This window comes from Mirounga angustirostris, unplaced genomic scaffold, assembly GCF_029215605.1.
Source record: "Mirounga angustirostris isolate CCGP_5_RB_7025 unplaced genomic scaffold, mMirAng1.0.hap1 SCAF_16, whole genome shotgun sequence".
Taxonomy (NCBI): domain Eukaryota; kingdom Metazoa; phylum Chordata; class Mammalia; order Carnivora; family Phocidae; genus Mirounga; species Mirounga angustirostris.
In genome coordinates, this window is record NW_026991724.1 from 29,919,887 (window position 1) to 29,945,533 (window position 25,647).

Consider the following 25,647-nt stretch of genomic DNA (forward strand, 5'->3'; position numbering starts at 1 on the left):
AAAAAGATTAATGAAATCATCCAAAGTTTTTATGAGACTTATATGGATCTGGGTCCTTAGTCTCTGAGCACTGAACAGTCTATGTTTTGGAACAATTAACATTTAATTCAGAAGATGAAAATAATACAGAATTTACATTTTGTCACTAATAGGAAGAGAAATTTGGCAAAGATAAGGATTAGGAGGATGATAACACTCCAACAGAAAAAGTTTTTTGAGAAACAGTTTATCAATCCTTTGTAGTTAAGCCATCTGCATTTCTTCTGCCAAATGACACTGATAAAGAATGTAAGGATTTTTCCAAACTGCAGAAGTGAAGGATAGGTTTTTAATGGTAGACAATTCAAAATCAGCCTATGTCTTTGGACTACTATTTTGTACCTTTTTTGAAACATATGCTTTCAGTAAGTTTTGTCAAAATCTAGCAAGTCCTAAACCAGTGATTTCTAATGAAAATAAAAGATAAATGGCGGGGCGCCTGGGTGACTCAGTCATTAATCGTCTGCCTTCGGCTCAGGTCATGATCCCAGAGTCCTGGGATCGAGCCCCGCATCGGGCTCCCTGCTCAGCGGAAAGCCTGCTTCTCCCTCTCCTACTCCCCCTGCTTGTGTTCCCTCTCTCACTGTGTCTCTCTCTGTCAAATAAATAAATAAAATCTTTAAAAAAAAAAAAAAAGATAAATGGCTTAATTTTTAGAGAGTTCTGATACTTTTTAAATCACCAGAATTGCTTTTTAAAAGATCTATTTGAGGGGCGCCTGGGTGGCTCAGTCGTTAAGCGTCTGCCTTCGGCTCAGGTCATGATCCCAGGTCCTGGGATCAAGTCCCACATCGGGCTCCCTGCTCGGCAGGAAGCCTGCTTCTCTCTCTCTCTCTCCCACTCCCCCTGCTTGTGTTCCTGCTCTCGCTATCTCTCTGTCAAATAAATAAATAAAATCTTAAAAAAAAAAAAAAAGATCTATTTGAAGTTTTGAAACTGTAGATTTTTTTTTAACCATCTAGTTCCGAACACCAAATGGATATCCTTGGGACCCTGATCTGGAGGTGGCCCCAGTGTCCCGATTCCACACATGTTCACCACAAATTGTCCACTGGTTGCTAATCCTATTAAAAAATTAGGCGAAGGGATGTTGAGCTACACAGTGGTTCTCAGTGTGTGACAAGCTGCTGTGAAGATAAAAATGCACAGTCTAGGCCCTACCCCAGGCCTGCTGAATTAGTAACTCAGGGTGAGCTCATTAATGTGCATTCTAACCAGCCTTCCCAGGGTACATTAAAGGCGTACATTAAAGGCGGAGAATCGCTGAACTAGATTAAGACGCCCGTATTCTAGGCATTGTTTATGCAAGCAGGAGAGCTGGATTTCACATTTGGTATACTTTTGGAGAAGTAAGCTGATGGGTAAGGAGCTTGAGTTTTTTCAGAAAAGAATTTTAAAAAGCGTTCAGCCCAAGAGAGTTGTTTAAGGCACCTGGACCAGCTGTACCCAAGCAATATCCCTTTGTGAAAGTGAAAGGAGGATCAGGTGGCTTCCCTTGATGCGGGTATAGAACTCTCTCTCTCACACTCCCATCTGTGCTGACAACATGGTTGCAGCTTTAACAGCAGGAAAAGTTTTGGCTTCATATTAAGGAGAAGTTCTATCATGGAGGTTAAGAAGGCAGGCTCTGGAGGCAGACTTTGCTGGATTCAAATTCTGGTTCTGCCACTTTCTAACTAGGTGAGCATGGGCAAATTACTTACCTTCTCTGGGTCTATTTAATCATCTGTCAAATGTGGGACAGTATGGTTCTTAACACATGTGATTGCCATAAGAAAAGTATTGAGTACTTGAGTATTATGTACTTAGTACATAAACATCACTCAATAAATGATAGCTGTCACTTTGTATCATTGTTAAGAGAATAGGAAATACAGTGTGCTGGCCAACTGGATAAAGCAGAAGCAGAAGGTGTCCCAACTATACCATTTTTTTTTTTTTTTACCAATTTCAGTGATAAAGATTTTTTTTTTTTAAGTTAAACATAGAATTGCCATATGGTACAGCAATTCTACTTCTGGATACCTACCCAAAAGAATTGAAAGCAAGGACCCTGACAGATGCTTGAATACCCATGTTCACAGCAGCATTATTTACAATAGCCAAAAGTTGGAAACAACCCAAATGTCCATCAACAGATGAATGGAGAAGCAAAATCTGTATATCAAAATGGAACATTATTCAGTCTTCAAAAGGAGTGAAATTTGGATACATGCCATGGATGAACCTTAAAAAACATTATGCTAAGTGAAAGAAGCCAGACACAAAAGGACAAATATTGTATGGTTCTACTTAATAAGAGGTACCTAGAAGAGTCCAGTTCATAGAGACAAAAAGTAGACTACAGGTTACCAGGGACTGGGGGAACCTGGGACCCAAGTTTCGGTTTGGGATGATGAAAAAATTCTGGAGCTGGATGGTAGTCATAGTTGTACAACAGTATGAATGTACTTAATGTCGCTGAATGTATGCTTAAAAATGGTTAAAATGATAAGTTTTATATTATGTGTATTTGACCACAGTAAAAAAAAATTTTTTCACGCTATTGAGATTTGTCAGAACTGGCCTAATTTAATTGCAAAACTATCTGGTTGCTGGACTTTGAATTCAGTCTTTTTTGTTTTTCTTTATCACTGAGATAACCCTTGTCTTCAAATAATGTAGAACACTATAGTTAACAAGGCTACTGTGTATTTGAGAGTTGCTAAGAGTAGATCTTTAAAAAGCTCTTATCAGAGAAAAAAAAAAGTGTTAACTCAGTGAGGTGATGGATGTTAACTAAACTTATTGTGGTAATCATTTTGTAATATATACATACATCACATCATTATGTTATACACCTAAAATTAATACAGTGTTATAAGTCAATTTTATCTCAATAAAACTAGGGGGGAAATTATCCAAAAAATTATCACAAAAAAAAATAATGTAGACCATTATGGCTTTTAAACTTTAGAACTCTGAAGTCAAAAAGATATGCTGAACCACATCTTGAATTGGTGATTAACAGCAAAAACAAAAAAAGTCCTATTTCGGGGGAAAAAGTTCCCATTTGGCTTGGTGTACTGGTGGCCAAAATGAGGTCCAGTCTCCCAGCATTAGTGGAACACATCTCTTAGTAAGCCTTTTTAGCATTGATAAGCAAAGCACTATACTTACAAAATACTCTGAACCTTTTATCTTTTCTGATTCCTATAAAACTCAGTAACCTGTATAATTAGTATAACCTGTATAATTTACTGGTACTGCATCATGCAGCAGCAACAAGCTAAGAGCCGTTGTTTGACCTTGGTTCTCACTTCTCTTAAACTGTTAACCCACCCCTACACAGACGCTGATGTGTCTCCCACCCTGCATGCCTAACTCAGTGCCCAGCACATCAACTGAGCCAAATGATTAAATGAATTGATAGTATCATAATTTGAGATTGGACTAAAATTGTCCAAGGAAACATTCTCAGGATGAAATATGTTCGTTCTCAGCAGAGTCTGGCTTTGGAATTGTCATGGTATCTTTCACCCTTTGTGTACTTTTGATCAGGGATAGTCTCTAAATTGAGATCTGGTCACAGGGGCACTTTACCTCCAAAATGGCATCTGAAAAAGAAATGTCTTCAGAAGCTAAGGCATGCTGCATGGCTGCCGAGCTGAGAAAAAATAATCAGGTTGGAAACTGGTGTTCGCACTCTGAGATGCCATTTTCCCAAAGCGCAGGTGCTTATTTACAGTTTCAAGTGTTCACCGCCTTCTTCCTGGTGGGACTTTAGATCAGCTCTCTCATCTCGTATTTCAGCCAAGTAAAGTCTGGCCACATTCCTGCATGCCAACATGTATCTTTTTTTTTTTTTTTAAGATTCATTTATTTAGAGAGAGTGTGTGCACAAGTGTGAGCAGGGGTGGGGCAGAGGGAGAGAGAGAGAGAATCCCCAAGCAGACTCCCCACTGAGTGCAGAGCCTGATGCAGGGCTCCATCCCACGACCCTGAGATCACGACCTGAGCCCAAACCAAGGGTCAGATGATTAACCGACTGAGCCACCCCAGGGCCCCCCAACACGCACCATTAAAAACCAAAGACAAACTTCATACCCTAAAAAGCCTCTCTCTCCCTTCCCTACATTTCTCTCCCGTACCGCCCCCCCACCCCGAACATCAGCAAACGTCAGCCTCTGGATTTCCTCAACCCAATACACTAGATGCCTCTTTTATTGCATGTTGTGGCAGGAGAGAAGGATTAAATTACCGAGGCTGTCAGGAAGGACAAGCTCTCTGCCATACATTATCATTATCACTCACTTCTTGGGTGAGAGAAAATGCAGTAAATCCCTCAAATACAAAGCAATAAAGACCGCTGGCTTTTACTGTCATGACTGCCAGTGCCATTAACAGGCAGTGACAGCGATGTGGCACTCTTAGATGTTGCTTGTATCTTTTCTGACAGTGTGCACATAAACCTGCCCGTGACATGACATTAGATCACATGACTGCTCAGATTTGATTCTGGTTTCCAGAGCTGCTCTCTTTTCCCAGGCATACAAGTGAGGTGGCATGACTCGTGTCTCTAAAAACAGGTATTTATACAAATACAGAATGGTACTAATGTAGCATATTCCTCAGTGACTTCTTTCTGTGGATTTTTTTTTTTTTTTTTTTTGGTATAGTGATCTACGTGGATAAAGAAAACAACCAAGCAAAGAGAGACATCTTAAAAGCAATACTACTGAAACAAGAGCTGCCTTACAGAAGGTACATGTGAGCATTCTACATTATCGGATGGTTTATATAAAGTAGATCTCTGTAGCATGGTTGTGGTGAAAGAAAGCTCAAGATGCGGAATCAGAATTCTGATTCACCCTGTGTCCTTGAATGAGTAGGTTTCCTCTCGGTCTCTTTCCTCCTAGCAATAAAGTAGCCCTGCGTACCATACAGAGCAACTGTAAAGATCCGACAGTGCTTTGCAAACCAAAACACCATACAGTGTGTACTCAGTATCCCATTACTGTTCAAGTATAATGGTAAAGAGCATGACATGATTGCAAGGAGGGTGCGCTCTGGAGCCACATGGCTTGAGTATAAATTCTTGTTTCATCACTTACTAGCTGTCTGACCTTGGACAACTACCCTCTGCCTCATGTTCTTCATCTGTAAAATGGAGATAATACCAGATAGGGTGGTTGTGAGGATTCCACGAGATAACATATGCAGATGGCTAGAATAGTGCTGGACACAGAGTGCGCAATAAGCATTCATTGTCATCAATGTAAGTAGTAGTGATGTCAGTATTATTACTTGTACTAGCTCATCAGCCTTCCAGACTAATTTTACCTTACTATCATGGTTTAATTATTCATCATTTCATGTTATGTTTCATGCCTTTTTTTTTTTTTTGCAAATCTTAACAGAAGATTTTGCGATTCTAGTTCAGTAGAGAAATGATACCCTTTTAAGAAGGAAAACTCCTGATCTTAGTAACTTCCTGCTTTTGTGTGAGCTCCCATGTGTACAGTTTGAGGACTTATGTAAGGTGCTGCCCATCAGCCCATTTGCTAGCTCTCCTCCCTTGGCCAGGATGGGCCCTTTATCTCTCTGTTGTCTCTTTCTCCTTGCCTTTGTGGCCCATAGATGACACACTTAGTGCCTCAGAAATGGAGCTCGCCCCTGCCCACCTTAGAAAGAGGCTCAAGTTCTCCCCTTTCCTAGAGGGCATGAAGGGAAGGTTAAAGACATTCTATTTTTCTTTTCTTTTTTTTTTTAAGATTTTTTTTTTTTTATTTATTTGACAGAGCGAGAGAGCATAGGCAGGGGAATAGTAGAGGGAGAGGGAGAAGCAGGCGCCCTGCCAAGCAGGGAGCCCGATGCAGGGCTCAATCCCAGAACCCCAGGATCATGACCTGAGCCAAAGGCAGACACTTAACCATCTGAGCCACCCGGGCGCCCCTAAGATTTTATTTTTAAGTAATCTCTACACCCAGCATGGGGCTCAAACTCACAACCCTGAGACCAAGAGTCGCATGCTCCATTGACCAAGCCAACCAGGCTCCCCAAGACATTGTTTTTCAAAAGAGCTTGCAAACTAGCATTTGATCTTCTCTTTCAAGAAAGGAACTGGAATTCTTAGCTCTTAGGATCTGATAGTAGCTTTTTCATTAACTCCTTGAAATACATATATCAGTTCTTTGGATCTCAGTTCTGGAGAAGGGGTGCTAAAAACCCTGTTAATTAGCCTGAAGTTCTGTATTTCCCAGCATGGTAGATAATCATTCAAGTTTTACTTATTTACTCTGTATACTTGAGCTTCTTTGAAGGCCCCCTGAATGCCATCAGTGTTCTAGGGTTATCCCAGGGCACAAGTGATTACACAGCACTGACCATGTCATTGGTCAGTGCTGTGTAATGCCTCTCTGTGATCAGCAGGCTGGGTCGTTACTGTCCGGGACTGAGCTCTGTTCCCATGGACAAACCCTGGGCTAGACTTCCCAATCTTTCCAGTCTGATTTGTCTACCTCTGTGTTCATTTTGTTTCTGGAATGTTAGAACATATTATAAGTAGTACTCCTCATCAGGGGAGAGCAATTTTGTTGCCTCAAAAGTGTGTGTTTTGAAAAAGACAGGTTCTGCTTTAAATGTGTTTTTAAAAAGACAGGTTCTGCTTTAAATTTACATTTAAATGTAAATGCTCAGAAGACCTACCCCCTTGTAGCCGAATTGTCTTAAAAATTTTTTTAAGTCCACAGTAAACGTAATGACTTCCACTGACCCATCCCTGTTTCTCTAAAAATCTCTAAATGATCCCCAGAGATACAAATGTTCATGTCATTTTGAGAAAAACCAAGAGAGGCACTGGAGACGCAGAGGGACTGGCGCCAGGGGATGGGGTCCGAGGAAATGCCCGGACCACCACTGGCCACTGTGGCAGGAACGGGGCCATCACAGGAGAGAAGGGGCGTGCCTGCTTTTCTCCCTTGACAGTATCATTTTCTTCAGGAGAAAGGGGGAGTTTATGTTTACAAGTTTCCACAGCCAAAAGGGGGTTGTTATTCCAGTGAATGTTCTCACCTTTTGCAAATACTTACGGGTCCCATTACTTCACATTGTTTTAAAGTAGCTGCTAGTTTATAAGAATTCGCTTTCTCAGGCAGGACCACCCCCCCACACACACACCCCTTGAATATGGAGGCATGGAGGCAGCTTACAAAGTCACAGAGAAGTTTGGCCAGTCCTCCCTGACATACATACATTTGTGTACGTTGTATAACAAGTACATACAGTACCTTTGCACCTGGCCCTGGCCATATTTGCATGTATACAAGTGTCACCTTCAAGGGAGGTAACACCTTGAAGCAGGACTTAAAAATTATTTATTTGAAGTCATCATTTTGACACTGACTTAAGGTTCTCTTTTGGTTTCATTTCTTCTCTTTAACATGTTCTGTTGAGCAGATCCACCATAACCATCAGCACTCCGATATGTAAAACTCACAGGTAACCCTTAGGGTCTTCTATCCTGTTTTGTATGAAAAGGAATTATTTCAGAATGAGGAAAGAATCAAAAATGTTAAACGATTTAAGGAGTTTTAGTGCTTTCTGATTTCCTAAATAACAGCAAGTGACATTTGAGGTCTAAATCTTGATGCCCAGCCCAGGGCCTGCCTCCTCCAGTTGACCTGCTTCAAATGAGCCAGCCTTCAATAGGAGCGTCCGTTTTGCAGTTCGTGTAGTAATTCAACAATCTTTATGATCCCCTACATAAGTATCAGGAGCGAAATGCTTGACAAGGTGGAGTCCCTGCACTTACAGAGTTTCCGTCCCACTGAGGATGACAGACAACAACAAGTAAACAAATAAACCAATTACATTTTACAGTAAGTTGTTAAGAGAGGGTTAAACAAGTTGCTCACATAGAAAGTAACAGTGACGGCGGGCCTAAGGCAGTGACAGTAAGCTGGATAGTGAGGGGACGAGAGGACCCAGCCAGGTCGTGAACCATGCAAGGAGGATCATCGCAGGCAGAGGGAATGCGGGCCTGCAGGAAGACATAGAGGTCTGTGTCTAGGACCAAGGGAGGTCAGCAAGGGGAGAGTTCTGCAGGAGGGAAAGGGGAGAAGGGGAGGCAGGAGCAGCTCCCAGGGCACTTCCCGTTCCACCTGAAATCTACCCCACGTGTCTTCCCTGGTCCTCAGCCTGGACTGGAAGCCTCTTTAGGACACGGAACAAGCAGGATTTCCACCTCTTTGTTTGGTAGGCTTAAAGGGGAAACAGAAAATGTGTCTTATATCTTATGTGCAGTTTATCCTAAGCCAAATTGTAGTTTTTAGATTATTTGAGTGTACCTTCTTCCCTATTTAGCTAAACTTCATAATTTCTTAATTTCGTATTTGACATCTCATTTTGTTCTCTATAGAATTTAAAGCTAGGAATACTGAATTTTGGTTTTTAACCCTTTCCCTGGCATTTAGAAGGGTTTTTTTTTTCCTTTTTGTCTCAGAATTCTCATATGTTCAGTGGAGGTAATGGTCTGCATTTGTAAAGTGATAGAGATATGATCCTTAAATATGAGACATTATAGGAGGATAACACTTAACAATATTAGGACAATCTGCATAGCCTCTGTCTTTTCTGTAAGTCTTGTGGATGTAAAATGTGCATCAGATATCACTTGTAAGTCCTAGTCTTCCAAGCATATTCATTTTAGGACAATTACTTTTATCACCATTCTTCTTGTTTAACTGACTGATACAGTCATTGTATAATTTGGCAGTCTCAGTTTTCAATTGAAACAAGTCTTCCCCATGTCTTCGTTTTCTCTTCCATTAGAAATGTAGAAGCTTAAGCAGCTCTACCTAGATTAAAAATAATAGTAATAAAAGAGCAAACATTTCCTCGATGTTTAACATGTTCCAGGCACTGTTTACATGTATCATCTCATTTGATCCTCATAAGAGCCCTGTGAGACAGACATTCCCCTTCCCATTCTACAGATAAGAACAGAGAGGTTTGGTAATGTTTCTAACATTACACAGCTAATAGTAGAAGAGCTAAATTTGAACTCACAATGGATGCCCTTTAACCACTCCGTCTTAATCCCTTTGTTTTATGCATCATATAAAATACTCAGCCAGTTACAAATCAGGATCTGTATTCCTCACAATTATTGTGTGAATAGGTGTTGCATTTGGTTTCAATGGAAGGGATTTCTATTTTCTTTTCTTTTTTTTTTAAGATTTTATTTTATTTATTTGTCAGAGAGAGAGAGCACAAGCAGGGGGAGCGGCAGGCAGAAGGTGAAGCAGGCTCCCTGCTCAGCGGAGATGTGGGGCTTGATCCCAGGACACTGGAATCATGACCTGAGCCGAAGGCAGACGCTTAACCAACTGAGCCACCCAGGTGTCCTGGGATTTCTATTTTCTAATCAAAATTTATTGCTGGTTAAAAACAGGGACTTGGTAAAGGAATGAAATGTCGAATGCTTACTTTCAGCAAATTAGTTAAAAATACTATCATGTTTACCTGTGTTTGGAAAGGATTTTATTTGCATGTATTGTTCAAGGCATGATTTCTCACAGACTTAGATTTTCATCTCAAAATGTGATCTAAGAAACAAGTTTCATGTTTTGTTTCTGATTTGGGATGGCTACATTTTGAAAATGGTTAAAGTGGTAGTTTACAAGTATCCATGGTTTAAGCTCCACTGCCAAGACGTATCAAAAGAGTACTTAACTGTAAATTCCTGTCATTTGGTCAATCCAAGTGTGTTTGGCCTCGACACAAGCCACTAATTCAAATCAGTTCCATCGGAACCCTACAATTATGTGTCTAAAAGTAAAATAAAACTTGGATGCTAGGATTGTAAGTTAAAAGATTGCTGAAGTAGTACAAACATTCCGTGTAGCTGTTGGGCAGAGCTACAATATTTATCTAACGTGACTCAGAATGTTACTGGGGAGCATGGTCCCTGTATTTCATAGAACACAGAGGGTTGGATAAATTGCTTGGTAGCCACTCTGAAGTTGTACATTTCTACAGAAAATGTTGCATTTCTTTTGAAAACGGTGCCCTGATCTCCGTGGTCTTTATTCACGTGATCCTTTTAGCCTTAAAAGTAGATGTGTCACAATACGATCAGATAGTGTGTATTAGAGAGAACATCTGGTTATTCTCTTTGCCTAGTAATTTCCTCAGATTCTAGCGTTAAATGTTAATCAGTGCTTAGAAAAGTGGATTTATGTTCATTTGAAGGCTGGGCATGCTATAATAATTCTAGTAGTTCATGCAATAACTTATCTAACCTCATGTAATTTGCTTTTTATTGGAATAATTGGAAACTTTGAGATTTCATACTTAGTGATAAAACCCCATTTGGGAGCTGTGTTTCATGGTGACTTTTTTTCCTTACTTTGTGGGGATTTTCTCTTTTTTCCCTTCTCAGTGTTCGCTTCACGGTGGTCAGTGACCCTCCAGAGGATGAACAGGATCTGGAGTGCGAGGACATTGGCATTGCTAACATTGACCTTGCTGACATGTTTCAGGAAGGGAGAGACATCATCGAGCAAAATATCGATGGTATGGGTGGAAGTATTGCTCAATTTGTACAACAAATGCTGAAATCCAAATTCTTTATTAAAACCTTCTTTTTTGCTAGCTGCAGGGATATTGAGTCACACATTGGTTGAATCCTTTGCAACTCAAGCTTTTTTTTTTTTTTTTTTTGAAGCTGGAAGCTTTTCCCTCCCTCCCTTGCCCTCCCCCTCTGCCTTCCTTTCAATCAACAGAAATTTTAAAATAATGAATTGCACTTCACAAGGAATTACTCATTTTGTTAGTATTGGGGGTGAGTGTGTGACAAAAATGTGGCCATTGGATTTTTTTTTAATGTTGTTTGTGGAAGCTTCATGCTGTCAAGCCTTATTTCAACCAAGGCATGTTATTCTGAGTCATCATTATAGTGTCTTTTGTAAGGCTTCTCTTTAACTCAGTGTTACAATCCGGTGGTAGAGGCGCTGCAAATGACTCCAAGTCATAACGGTCACTTACTTCCTAGCAGGATTCAGAGAGGAGTAAAGGATTCCTGACAAAATGTACTCTCCTGGATTTTCACCTCAAAGGCATGAGTCCCATCAGGGCTTAGTTTCTACCCTCCAGATTCTCATATAATATATTTAGAACACGGTGAAGGAATTGTGCTTTCCAAATCAGACGTTTGACAGTCATCATGAGGATGGCCAGGGCTGTACACAATAAAGGGCCAATGAGGCTGAGGCCTAGTCGCATGTGTTAAGTTACCAGAGCCATCTCTGGAAAACTGTACGTGGCTTGTTTGCTCATTTATTCGTGCATTCACTGAACACTTACTTGAGCACCTCTTAAGTGCCAGACACTGTTACCCCATAGTTCGGCTGCGGTTCATATGTCTATCCTGTATATGTGTTACATGCTCACAAGTCAACATCAAGCCAGATAATTAACCAAATCGGAAACCTATCCTGGGAAATCTTTATAAACTATACATATCTAACTACGTGACAATCTGTCACAACTTTGTTTGGCACAGAAAAAGAAGATGAGAGGATTAAAATATTAACCTAAACCCTCTGAAAGACAACCAGAACCAAGAGAGTCTGAGAAAAGTGATGAAAATGATCTATGCTTTATATTCCTAATCTTTTCTCCAGTCAGTTCTGGTTAGCAGCCCATCGTCTCATTCTGAGAATCCACGTATGGCCACACTAATCTGTCACAGACAGCCTCTGTGGCCATGTTTTGAGAGAGAGTCAAAAAAATTAAACACTCAGGTGTCAGGTCAGGATTTTAATGCTGTGTTCTATGCCAGACAGAGCAGTGAGGAGTCCTGAAGAAGAGGTGTAAGGAAACTCGGGAATGAGCTGAGGACCACTCGTGCCCCGTGACCTCCCTGCCTGCTCAGGTCTCCACCTAAGTCTTTGTATACCAACTTGCATTTAAAGGTTTCCTTAAAAATATTTTGGAATTGTCATATCTTGATCCCTTCTAGACTTTATTTCTTCTAACTTAGAAATTCTGATCCTGTGCGGGAATCGTCATCCTGCAGCCTTGCCACGAGGTCAGCTTCAGGAGATATCATGAGTCTTGAGCTCCACGGGCAGTAAGGATGCACACACATAGTACACCTGAAATGTGTATCTTCCTACACACAGGACAGGCTTTAATTTACAGATTTCTGAGGTGCCAGTGAACTTTGGACTTTCATAGAGTCGTCTTCATGTTTGCAATTCCTGTTTCACGTAACCTCTCTGAAGAAAAATCTGTTAAATGATAGTAACACTTTTCTGCCATTTTTCTCCCTAGTCTTGGATGCACGGGCAGGTGGTGGACGTATCGGCAAGCTCAGGGTAACCGTCGAAGCGCTCCATGCCCTGCAATCTGTCTACGAGCAATACAGAGATGACTTGGAGGCTGAAAGAAGCTGCTCCGGAGGCATCTCCTGCTCCTGAGTAAACGCTCACATGAAAGCTCTGAGATGAGATTTCTGTAATTAGTCTGGTGTATATAATCTATAATTCATGGCACGCAGGGAGGGGGAGGCCTGAGTTGGTAGTGTTCAAGTTTTGTATACTTTTCCATTTGTTTATTTTTCTATTCCCTCCTTCCCATGACTGCCACCCCTCAGGACTTCAGTTCTCCACCATGGGCAGTACCTTCTCAATAATTTATACCTACATGATAGCATGAGAAAGTCTATTTGCATTTTCAACACTTCCTTATGAAGAACCGACATGCAATTCCCATTTTTATTTTTAATAAGCAAAAAGGATAAATCTTAGAAAACCTATGAAAAGAAATACTTTTATGTTATCCCTAATCGTCCCACTAAATGGAATGCCTATGATTAGCCTCATTAAGAGTTTTATACTGTGAAGATTTTATTAGAAGCAATATATGAAAATTACTTGGATTAATGTGTTAATCTTCCTCTTTAAAATGCTAATATCCATTTTATGCACATTAAACCTCAGTATGCATTTTCTTTGATGCATGCAGTTTCTATCAATTAAATATAAAGAATGAGACTTGGCACCGACTTATTAAATTACTGCAAGTTTTTGGTTTTCTTTCTTTAAAATCACACTTCTTCCCATTTGTATGATTTTTATGGATTTGTTATGGTGAAATGGGATCCAGGGATGTGTGTGTGTAAAGAGGAGATAGATAGATACATGTATGAATATACATGAAATTCATGTTTTGAAAACTTAGCTTATGACACAGAAGGAAATTATTTAAAGTATGGCTCAAATTCTGATATGCTTAGTTAGACCTGAAAGGAATATCTTTTTTATCATTTTTTAAATTTACATCAAGCTTGTACAATGGTGGGGTGTATCTGGATAACCAGATCCTCGAATAGCAGCTCAGAAAGTTAATTTTCTAGCTTTTACCCAATCTCACTGAAGGATTTAATTGATATTTTTAATGGAGCTGTGAATCAATGCTGCAAAGGAATTGTCTCTGGAGGTCTAGGATATAATGCATTTCATTTTTTAATTTACTTTTTTATTTGTCATTTTCTTCAAAGGATTTTTATAGGCTGTGGGTTTTCACTGTTTGCAAACAGGCTATGTTCCTTCTTAAGCATATGTAAAGTATTCAGGGAGATAAGTAATTTATTAAAATCTACCTAATTTGCCGTGATATATTAAATCTCTGCTTCAGTGATCACAGACCATTTCATTTAGAGAATTAGGCATTCCCTCTTTGTGTGATTAAAGCTCTGGAAAATGAGTTCTTTGCTCCTATTTGTGAACATTCAAAGCCTGCTAATGGCAAGAAGATGGAATAGATTATGAGACAATTCATTACAGTTCAACAGGGAAAAAAAGCAGCTATAATGCAAAAATGCAAGTATGAATATCTGCATATAGTTTGAACCATCTGTGCTCTAATGGCTTCAATAATGACTCTCGTCTTTAGGAGGCTTTGAAATGACATCCGTACAATATTAATTTGTTGATGTACATTGTGGGACCAGTAGAGTACGATCTGACCACAGAAATCTATAAATTCTGTCTCTACCATTGGGCCTCCCTGTCTGGGGCCCGCCATCTCCAAGAAGAATCTTGCTCTCATCAAACTCTGCAAATCTTCATAATAACTCATTCCTCTGGAACCTTCTAGAGACCACAAACATCTGCAGACTAAACCTCTCCAATCCTAGTAAACAGCCACATGTTTGTTGTCACTTCAGCTGGCTCTGAGCTCATCTTTTTGGCCTCTCTTTCTAGCTTTCTTTGGCTTCATGCAGTTACGGTGTCATTAAGGGCCATGATATTCCCTGCAGTAATTTAAAACAGCCGGATTATACCCTGGGATTAACTGAGTGGTTTGTGAGACATTTATTGTGGTATTCTCCCAGGAGGTTTGTATTATTGTTTTAAAACGTTACATCCCAAACTAAATACCCTTTCTGCAGGGAAAAGAACTGGATTGCGCTGACTTCTTACGATCTTTAAGTAGAGAGGGGGAGTTTTTATTAGGGAACTTCTGAGACCTCGTCAGCTGGGTGGAATGTATACCTCAGATACGATTAGAGAACTAGCCATGTTTCTGTCACATACATGTTTGCCGTAGAGATTATTAAAGATTCCTTTTCCAGTTTTAAAATAACTCACCTTCCAACTACGTAAATTCTTACAAGGCTCATTTTCTTAAGTAATAGAATAGCTGCCGACATATTTTGAAGTGGGTAAGTGGTATTGAATGCCATCATATGGATGCTTCCAAGTGGGTTTCATAGTCTGTTCGAGAACAGTTTTTTTATCCTGTTTTGTGCTGACCAGAGTTCATTGAAGAAGCTTCACCACCTTTTTGGACTACAGAGCAATGGTTTTCCCTTGGTACGCCAAGCCTGACCCATTAAGTATGGTGAGCGGGAGAGGGGGTGCTAACAGTGGCCTCCCCACAGAAATACCAGCTTAAGGCAAGGTTTCTGTGAACTTACAGCTCTTGGTGTAAATGTACACAGTACACTCAGCACTTTTAGGGGCTGTAATGCTTTTAGTTTGGAAATACAAATAGAGATGTGATGTGGTATGTGGGAGAGTGTATTTTACATGGTTTTTTGCCTACTGTAGTAGAAATGTCAAATTCCCAGCCACTGTCATGAGAAGCAGTTGACAAAAATAAGTTTTATGGTTTGCAGTGCGGTTTACATAGAGAACATTTCTCTTCACTCTCAATTTCAACATGTTTTCTAAATTATCATGGTTTATTGCCATTTAAGTTAAATTAGTTTTTTTAAGAATAAATAGAGAATATATTTAATCAAATAAAGAACAGCCACATTGAAATTCTGCTGTTCCTGCCGTTCATTTGTTACCACAAAACACAAATACTTTCTACGTGTTATGAAGAAGTGTGGGCTCAGAAGTGGTCATATGACTTGGGAGGTTCTGCGTGTTCCCACAACAAAACATAAATTATTTTAGTAATCTGACATCAAGCTCTGACAATGAAAACCACTTCTTACACATGTTCTAACAAGAATCTGATTAACATTTTTGTGGATATGGAAAATAACTTTTTTTAGTCAAACTGCCACCATTGCTGAATTTAGAATGAATTCCTTATTCACTAGATAGCAAAATGTGAATCATGTCTGTGGACAAATATGAGAATAAAATGCCATCTTTGTGTAGTACAAAACAACCAGGGGAGAGCTCCGGGGATATCAAATTACCGAGTGATTGACAATATCAGGATCATAATTCATCCCCAACTATGAGAGTACATTTCAATAAGTCACTCATGCCTGAAGGCCTCTGACTACCTTAACAAAGAAAAACTAAACCCATGATTTATTATAGATTGGACAACATGCCTAATTTGATCCATGAATGGGAGCAAACAGCTTTACATCCCCTTTGTTCAGAACAAAAACAACCTCCAGGTCAACCAGAAAACTAAAAAGATAGCAAAGCTATAGAAACAAGTGTTTTAAAAACTGAAAATACAGAATTAGAAAGCATCCCTCATCCTAATCTCTTTTATCTTGCAAGATTTTTTGGTTCCATTTCGAAGCGCCACTAGTGGACTGTACCTTACAGTCTAACCTCCTGGAAAATGGGGCCCATGTTCCTGGTATTGTTACGCCTTCTGTTCTTACCCTCTCATTTTCCATATAACATCGACTTATATCTTTAAACCATGTTTCTCCTTCAGTTTTTCTGAAGTAAAAATCTGGTTCAGAGTTAGAATGTGGCCTCTTTTCTGTGGTGGACACCAACAGGCCTGTCTTCTGCCTTATGCCCCTTCTCACTCTCTGTCGAGAGTGACCTTTCTCATCCCTGTAACGGCATTACCCCTCTCTTCACTGAACACCGTTAGTTTTCTTTGTAAGGCAAATTCGCTATCTTGACCTTTCTACTTCTGTCATCTATTCTGTTTACACCTATATTCAACTGAACATTTCCTCCCACCTAGACTCATTTTTAGTCAGTCACGGCACATTTTTCTCCCTTCTCTTCTCTTGGTGCCACAACTACTTTAGATACCAGCATTGGTGCCAGCTCCATTGGCATTCCCAAAATCTGCCTTTGTGTGAAGCCTTTTTCTTAATTTAACATGACGGGGGGGGCGCCTGGGTGGCTCAGTCGTTAAGCGTCTGCCTTCGGCTCAGGTCATGATCCCAGGGTCCTGGGATCGAGCCCCACATCGGGCTCCCTGCTCCACGGAGAGCCTGCTTCTCCCTCTCCCACTCCCCCTGCTTGTGTTCCCTCTCTCGCTGTGTCTCTCTCTGTCAAATAAATAAAATATTAAAAAAAAAAAAAAACATGACAGGGGCACTGCTAGTCAGCCATTATGAAACTGAGGAAACAGCAAGCTAATCTGTGTATCTTTGCTTTTTGTAGTGAAGCAACAGAGGCTGGAACTCACAAAGCTCTCAGGAATCACTGGTAAGGAGCTGAAGCGTAAGGAGTTGTTTTTTAAGGAAATGTGTAATTAAAATCAAGCTTTATTCGGCGTAAATGTGTTTTGTCCTAGTTACACATGCTATCATAACAGTAGGAGAAATTGGGTGATTTTAAGAAGAAAACTGAAGAGACCACACACAACCCAAGATGAGGGAGCCCTTTCGAACCAAGAGAGCAAAGACAGCCTATAAAACGAGATAGATGTCTTACGTTAACACTGAAACAAGGTAACAGGCAAAATAGAATTCAAGGTGGAAAACAAGGGACAAAGAAAGGACAATTTATACTGGTTCAAGTTCATTAGAATTGAACATAAATACACCTAACAGAATAGCCTCAAAGTACACGATGCAACAACTTGACAGAACTATGGACAAAACATTATGGCCACATCAGTTTTACCAGGTTTTAATTGTGATAGATAAAAAAAAAATTAAGTCTAGAAGATGTGCTTACTAGGTTTACTAAACTCAAGCAAATATAGAATGCCCATGAAACATTAAAAAAAAAAATTCAACCATGTACCCAGCCACAAAGGAAGCCTCAATTTCCAAAGAATTGAAATCTTGTAGACTGTTTCTCGAAGCAAACTACAGTACAATTAGAAAATAGCAAAAAGATAACTAAAAAATAACACTATCTAAAAGTTAAAAATATGTGTTACTATTCTGGGTTCTAATAGGACAGGAAATTACCCACTCCTACTATATAACTAGGAGAAAGAAAATTCTACAAACTTCACTTCACATGTAAGTAGGGGAAATAAACATCAGCTCAGAAGCCCACACCAGAGGGGGAGTAAGGCAAGGGTTAAACATGAGAGAGTGTGACAGGATTCTAGTGGCAGTAGAACACAGGTAACACCAACTCAAGTTCCCTCAGTAGGACAAAGGCCATGCTGAGTGGGGAAATGCTGAGAACAGGTCTGAGGCCTGGTGGGGCAGAGTTATTGACTGCTGGAGAAATGAAAGAAAGGGGCTTGGAAAGTGCATAGAACCAGAGGTGGTAACCTTAGGAAGACACCTGGAAGAGAAGAAGACACTTTGAAAGGGGAGGTATCCTTGGAAACACAGTAGTGAAAGAAAGAACCAGCTGAAACTATGGGCCCCGGTGGAACAAGATAGTATCATTCAATGGTATCATTCTCATTAAAAGACCCTTTATTAAAGAAACTTCACTGCAGCAAAAGAAGAGGATACTCTTGAGCTGAGAAACCCTGTCAGCTACCCAAACCTCTTCCCCACCTATATGATTATCCCTCCTGGCCTGTCTAGGAAAATCAAAAACAAGTTTTACTTAAACTCTCCTGTATCCATATTGCATAAGAAAATAAAATAAGAAAACTTTTTGGCAGGTTGGAGTTCTACCCTAGGAATGATGAGTTTGATAGTTTGGACCAGCATCCCTTTTGAGAATAACTAGAAAATCTGACTTTATACACACACTCGTATTATACATGAAGCATTTGAAAACATCAAAATGCTACCAGTGACCTAGGCTGTAAGGAATCACAGGAACAAGATCTGGGAACAGAGGGAAGCCCAGAGGGCGAGCCAGACATTAAAGCTCATTTGCTTCTAGAGGCATCTGCCAATTTAAAAACATGGGTGCAAAGCTGAACAGAGCTTTCAACAGACTCATTGGGCTTTGAAGAACAAAAATTAGAAATTTAGAGTCCACCAAAGACTAGAATTTAGACCCCCAGTAATTCCTTCAGGCTCAAATTATCCTTGCATTTCTTTATGTACAATGTTTGGTCCACATTAAAAAATAACTAGGCACATGAGGAGACAAGACCATGTGACTGAAGACTAAGACAACAGACAAGTGAAACTCCCACAAGTAACTCAGAAAATGAAGTCATCATCTATGAACCTCTAAAAACAATGCCAAATATGTTAATAGAGTTAGCCTGGTTGGCTCAGGGTGTTAAGTGTCTGCCTTTGGCTCAGGTCCTGATTCCAGTGTCCTGGGACTGAGCCCCACCCGGGATTTTCTGCTCAGTGGCGAGTCTGCTTCTCCCTCTCCCTTAGCCCTTTCCCCTACTCATGCTTGTTCTCTCTCAAAATAAAGTCTTTTTAAAAATGTTAATAGAGTTAAAGGCAATCTTGAGAAATTTGACATAGAATTGGATGTTATCGAAAGAAAACAACTGGAAATATTATAAATGAATGTAGACTATAATTACAATAAATGAAATTAAGAATTCACCAGGTGGATCTAACAGCAAATCAGGCACAATTGAAAAGTGACTTACTGAACTGTAAAAAAAATATATTTTATTAAAAAATATCCATTCTGGGGCACCTGGGTGGCTCAGTCACTTATGTGTCTGACTCTTGATTTCGGCTCAGGTCATGATCTCAGGATTGTCAGATCAAGCCCCACATTGGGCTCCCCACTCAGCATGGAGTCTGCTTGAGATTTCTCTCTCCCTCTGCCTCTGCCCCTCCCCACTATGTCCTTGTGCACTTTTTCTCTCTCTAAAAATAAATCTTTTAAAAAATATATCCATTCTGAGGCATGAAAAGTAACAAAAAAGGGGGGGTGTATTAAAAGACATGGGATTGTGTGGAAAGTTATACTATACAGTTATACTTAATAACTGAAGACCCAGGAGAGGAAAAAGGGCATTAGAATCAATATTCCAAAAGATAATAATTAAGACTTTTTCAGAATACATATAAGGCACAGTTACAAGAACGACCTCATTATGCCCAGGCTGGGTAAGCACAAAGAAAACCACTTAAGGCACATTCTATAAAAATTGCTGAAAATCAGACAAAAAAACTCTTAAAAGCAGTCAGAGACATAAGACAACACTAAGACTGAGAGCTGACTTAACTGAAACAGTGGAAGCCATTAGGAAATAGTATGAAACCCTTCTTGGGCGCTACCTCAGATCCTCCTCCTTCATCTTTTATTCACAAACAAGGGAGTCAACACCCCAGAGAACTTGACCAATGGGAGCCAGGAACTAATGCATAAATAATAATAAACTAATGCATAAATACTCCCCCTGTCCATCCCTCTGAAGTGCATTCTGCTGGTTCCAGCAGGATCAAGCCCCATCCCTCACAGAGGTGATCATCTTGATAACCCAACTTTGCTTTGGCTTTTCTGTTTTATTTCTCCCAGTCTGTCCTTTCTGGGATCATTTCCCAAATAATGTTCCCACATGCAAGTCCTTGTTTCAGCCCTGCCTTTGGGGAACCCAGGCTAAAAGTAAGTACCAGGAGTGGCCCTAGAAAGCAGAACAGTAGGATCGGACTCGGAAACTATGGGTCACTCACCAGATGGCAAAAAGGATGACATTATTTACAGAAAATGGTACAGTACCCCTGGCATGTGGTAGATTCTTAATGATGGTGGATTAAGGTAAGTGCAGGGGGAAAGTGAAATATCAGGTTATCAGCTACCTACTTTCCTGAATGTATGTTATACTTCCATTTTTTTTTAAAGTTGAAGAAAAACTTCAGTAGATGAAAAACCCCAGAAGGAATCAAGAAAACCAGCCCTGATGCAAAAGAAAATATAATACCATATTCCAACATGAGCTAATTATAATTAAAGAAGCATTTGCAGATGGGGGGAGAAAACATAGATCAAGAATTTAAAAACTCAAAATAGAAACTGACAAACTGGAACTAATGGGAACTGACATTGGGAAAGAAAAGAAAAATTAACCTTGAGATGGCTAAATTATAAGGTACCTAAGAGAAATACCAGTGAAAGCCAACAATAGAAGATAATGGGTAGAAATGAAAGGAGCCAGGAATATGAAATGAAAGAAAGAGGCAAAAAGAATCTGTGAGAAAATGATAGATAAAATAGACGAACATAAGTATAGAGATGCTGAAGAGAAAACAGTGCAATAGGACAAACTTACAATACTATAATTCAAGAAAGCTCTCCTGAAATAAAAGAAGACCTGAGTCTACATATTGAAATGGCCCACCATGTAGGAAAATTGCTTCAAAACAGCCAACTCTGAAACATATCTTAATAAAACAACTAGACATTCAAGTCAAAATCAAGAAAAAAATAATCTGGTCCTCTTGGCCAAAAGAACAAGTCTTTTATAAAGAAAATGAAGTCAGGTTGGCATTAGATTTCTCAAGAGCAGCTTGGGAAGCTAGGCAGTGGTCAAATAGTCTTACCAAAAACTCAGATACAAGTCTGAACCAAGGATTTTTTTTTTATCCAACTCGGATAATCTTTCAAATATGAAGGCTATTGAAAAACAATTTTTACTATGGTGAAATTCATATAACATGAAATTGTTTTAAAGGGAACAACTGAGTGGCATTTAGTACATTCACAATATTGTTCTATCTAGTTCTAAAACACTTCATCTCTCCAAAACAAAACCCTGTATACATTCAGCATTTATACTCTATCATCCCCTTCCCCAGCCCTTGGCAACTGCAATCTGCTTTCTGTTCCTATGGATTTGCCTATTTGGGATATGTCACATAAATGGAACCCTACAATATGTGACCTGTGTCTGCCTTCTTTCACTTAGCATACTGTTTTTCTAGGTTTATCCACATTGTAGCATATATCAGTACTTCATTCCCATTTATGGCTGAATAATACTCCATTGAATGCATAACCAAAATTTGTTTATCCACGCACCCACTGATGGACATTTGGGTTGTTTCTACCTTTGGACTACTTCGAGTAGTGCTGCTATGAACATTTTGGTACAAGGATTTGATTGATTACCTGTTTCAACTCTTTTAGGTGTATATCTAGAAGTGGGTCATGGGATAATTCGATGTTTAAATTTTGGGGATATACCAAATTGTTTTCTATAAGAACTGAACAATTTTACCTTCACACTAGCGATGTACAAGGGTTCCAATTTCCTCACTTCCCTGCAAAACGTGTTATTTTCCTTGTTCCATTTTTAATAGTCATTCCTATGAGTGTGAAGCGGTATCTCATTATGGTTTTGATTTGTGTTTCCCTAATGATGTTGAGCATCCTTTCATGTGCTTGTTTATAGAAAAAGAATTACAGACATGCAAGAATTTGGGGAATATGGTACTAATGAGCTCTTCATGAGGAATCTACTAGAAGACCACCTTCATCCAACTAAGAAGTGAATGGAGAAACTGTTAGAAGGACCGTGGTAAGCACTGACTATATTTAACTATAGGTCTTAGACCAACCAGAGGGGGAGACAAGGTGGAAGAATAGTATGTAGGTGTTATGTGCTCTGATAACATAATTTTTTAATAAGAGGAAAAGGGGAAAAATGGAAAAGTAGAATAAATTCATTGATTTCACATAGATTATAAGGGGAGGGCCAAAGACACCATTTAAAGCAGACAAACCAAACAGTAGAAGCCTAAATAAAACATGGGCGTTACATAAACATATTAGTGGAAAGGTAACTACTAAAACAAAAACACAAATCATTTTTTTTTTTTTAAAGATTTTATTTATTTGACAGAGAGAGACACAGCGAGAGAGGGAACACAAGCAGGGGGAGTGGGAGAGGGATAAGCAGGCTAACCGCAGAGCAGGGAGCCCGATGTGGGACTCGATCCCAGGACTCTGGGATCATGACCCGAGCTGAAGGCAGTCGCTGAGCCTCCCCCCAACTGAGCCACCCAGGCGCCCAACACAAATCATTTTAATCACCAACATTTCTTTTGTTAAAAAGCAAAGAAAACAGACCAGAGAATGACAAACACGTGGTAAAAATGCATAGTAAATACAACATAAAATAATCACCCAGGACTTAAGATCAAGCGTTTAAGTTGTAACAATAAATGTGAATGGCTTTAACAAACTTATGAAAAGAAAAATATTTTCAGATTGTCTCACAAGGCAAAATCCAACTCTACACTGTGAGAGATACTTCCAAAACAAAGTGCAATAAAATTAAAAGGATGGGCAAAACTATACTAGACAAATGCACATAAAGAAAGCAGGAATTGTGAACTTGACATCTGACAAGATAAAATTTGTGGAGGGAAAAGTGCTTAACGAGACAAAAGAAGGACACTTTCATAATACTGAAGGCCATGCTTCACAGTGAAGACATAAATGGTGTCCATAACTGAGCAACAACCTTCATAACGCATAAATACAGGAGATAAGAAGAGAAATACAAGGAAGTACATTAATTAGAACAGGCTATAGGTCCACTCTCAGTTCAACACAGGGCAAATTGGAAAAGAAAATAAATTATGTAACTGCACACGCACACGCACGCACGCACAGGTATATATAGCCTAAACAACATAATCCCAAGATAGATGTTATGAATACATACTGAACCCTTCACCCTTATGAAAGGGAATATTTCTTCTTTTCAAATACATGTGGAACATTCCTGAAAATTGACCATATATGAGGTCACCGAGGAAACTTCAATAAATTCTTCCAAATAAAAATATTGTAAACCAACATTGTCTTATCACAATGTAATAAAATGGAAAAATAAAATCAAAAGGCACAAGTTCTTTTCCATCTGGAAATAAAATGTTATTAAGCAATTCCTTAGTCAATGGAGAAATACAAATTAAAATCGAACAGTTTCTTAGAAAAATAATGATTATGAAAACCCTATATATCAGAATCTTTGAGATACAGTTAAAGCAAAGAAAATGCATAGATTAAACATAAGAATGAAAATAAAAGCATAACAATAAGTGAATTAAATATCTATCTCAAAAGTTAAAAAAGAAACAAAAAGTAAGTCTAATGAAAGTAGAGAGAAGGAAATAATAAAAATAAAAGCATAAGTAATTGAGTTAAAAACCAAATAGTAGGATTAGTAAATAAAATACTTCTATGAAATAATCAACAAAATGGACCTAATCATTGTAAAAGAGAGAAAGCACAAGTACAAATGAAATAATGGGAGATCAACTATTGAATCGGGTTATTTTAAAATATCATGAGTCTAAATTGTCTAATTCTTTGAAAATACATTGAAAACCTAGATGAAATGGATAAATTTCTGAAAAATACAGCTTATCAAAATTGACCCTGGTAAAGAAAGAAAGCTTAAAAGATCAATTTCCACAGAAGAAATAAAATATTAAAAATGCTAATTCCAGGGGCACCTGGGTGGCATAGTTGGTTAAGCGTCAGACTCTTGATTTCAGCTCAGGTCGTGATCTTAGGGTCATGGGATTGAGCCCCAGCCATGGGATGGAGCCCCACTATGGGCTCCATGCTCAGCATGGAGTCTGCTTGGGATTCTCTCTCCCTCTCCCTCTGCCCCTCCTGCCCATGCACTCTCTCTCTCTCTCTCTCAAATAAATAAATAAATATTTTTTTAAGTATTAATTCCAAAAAGCACCAGGCTCAGAAGGTTTTACAAGGGAATTCTAATAACCTTCAAGGACTAAATAATTTTAATGCCTTCAGAGTGTTCCAGAGATATAAAAAGAAGAAAAACTTCCATAATCTTTTAAAGAACTGGATATATCATTGATCTGTAGACCAAATAAACACTACACACACACACAAACAAAAATCCTAAGTAAGGGGCGCCTGGGTGGCTCAGTCGTTAAGCGTCTGCCTTCGGCTCAGGTCATGATCTCAGGGTCCTGGGATCGAGCCCCGCATCAGGCTCCCTGCTCCGCGGGAAGCCTGCTTCTCCCTCTCCCACTCCCCCTGCTTGTGTTCCCTCTCTCGCTGTGTCTCTGTCAAATAAATAAAATCTTAAAAAAAAAAAAAATCCTAAGTAAAATATTAGCAAATAGACTTGAACACCAAGTTAAAAATATAACAAGTCATGATCAAGAGGTGTTTTATTCCAGGAATGCAATGTCACTCACAAGGTCTAGAAACACAGACAATACATAGAAGAAGTTGACACATCAAAAGTGGCATTCCAAGTTAGTGGAGGGAAGTAGATTACTTGACAGTGGAGTCAGAACCACTAAAAAGGCACCTAGAAAAATATTAATTGGATCCCTACTCATTCCTTAAAGCAAAATAAATTCTACAAATATTTACATATTAAAAAGTGAAACCATAAATGCACTAGAAATAATTATTTTTACCATTTCACAAAATCCAGAAGCTATAAAAGAAAATAGTAATAAATTTGACTATATCCAAAAGTAAAATTTTCTTCATGGCAAAAAAAAACAAAAAAACAAAAAAACAAAACCCAAAACCAACCATAATATCAAAGGACTTGGGAAAATATTTGCTAAAAATGAGACAAACAGCTAATTTCCTTAGTAGAGCTCCTAAAGAAAACAACAATAAGAAAAAGACCAAAACCCATAGAAAAGCGATAAAGGATATGAACGATTTCCAGAAAACTCAAATGGGGGCATCTGGGTGGCTCAGTTGTTAAGCGTCTGCCTTCAGCTCAGGTCATGATCCCGGGGTCCTGGGATCGAGCCCCGCATCGGGCTCCCTGCTCAGCGGGAAGCCTGCTTCTCCCTCTCCCATTCCCCCTGCTTGCGTTCCTGCTCTCATTGTCTCTCTCTGTCAGATAAATAAATAAAATCTAAAAAAGAAAACTCAGATGACTTAATGAACGAATATAACATTAACTTTATTGAACGTGTTGGTATTCGATGTGGAAAAGTTGCTTAATGTGCTCACAATAACAAAAATGTGCATTACAACCACAATGCAATATAATTTTTCAACTACCAGATTGACAAGATCAAAAATGTTGTAA

General features: G+C 39.1%; 1 protein-coding gene across 5 annotated transcripts in view; it reads left to right on the forward strand.

Moving 5' to 3' along the window:
* Positions 1-22,428, forward strand: part of RPGRIP1L (RPGRIP1 like) — a 101,584-nt gene extending 79,156 nt beyond the window's left edge. For 2 of the 5 annotated variants that reach the window (XM_064581929.1, XM_045891111.3), the window contains exons 24-26: positions 4,698-4,782; positions 10,463-10,596; positions 12,358-16,905. In XM_064581929.1, coding sequence (XP_064437999.1) covers positions 4,698-4,782; positions 10,463-10,596; positions 12,358-12,503 — 365 coding nt within the window. In that variant the 3' untranslated portion in view covers positions 12,504-16,905. The other 3 variants (XR_010408317.1, XM_064581930.1, XM_064581931.1) reach the window with 3 other exon arrangements.
* Positions 22,429-25,647: the final 3,219 nt, after the last annotated feature.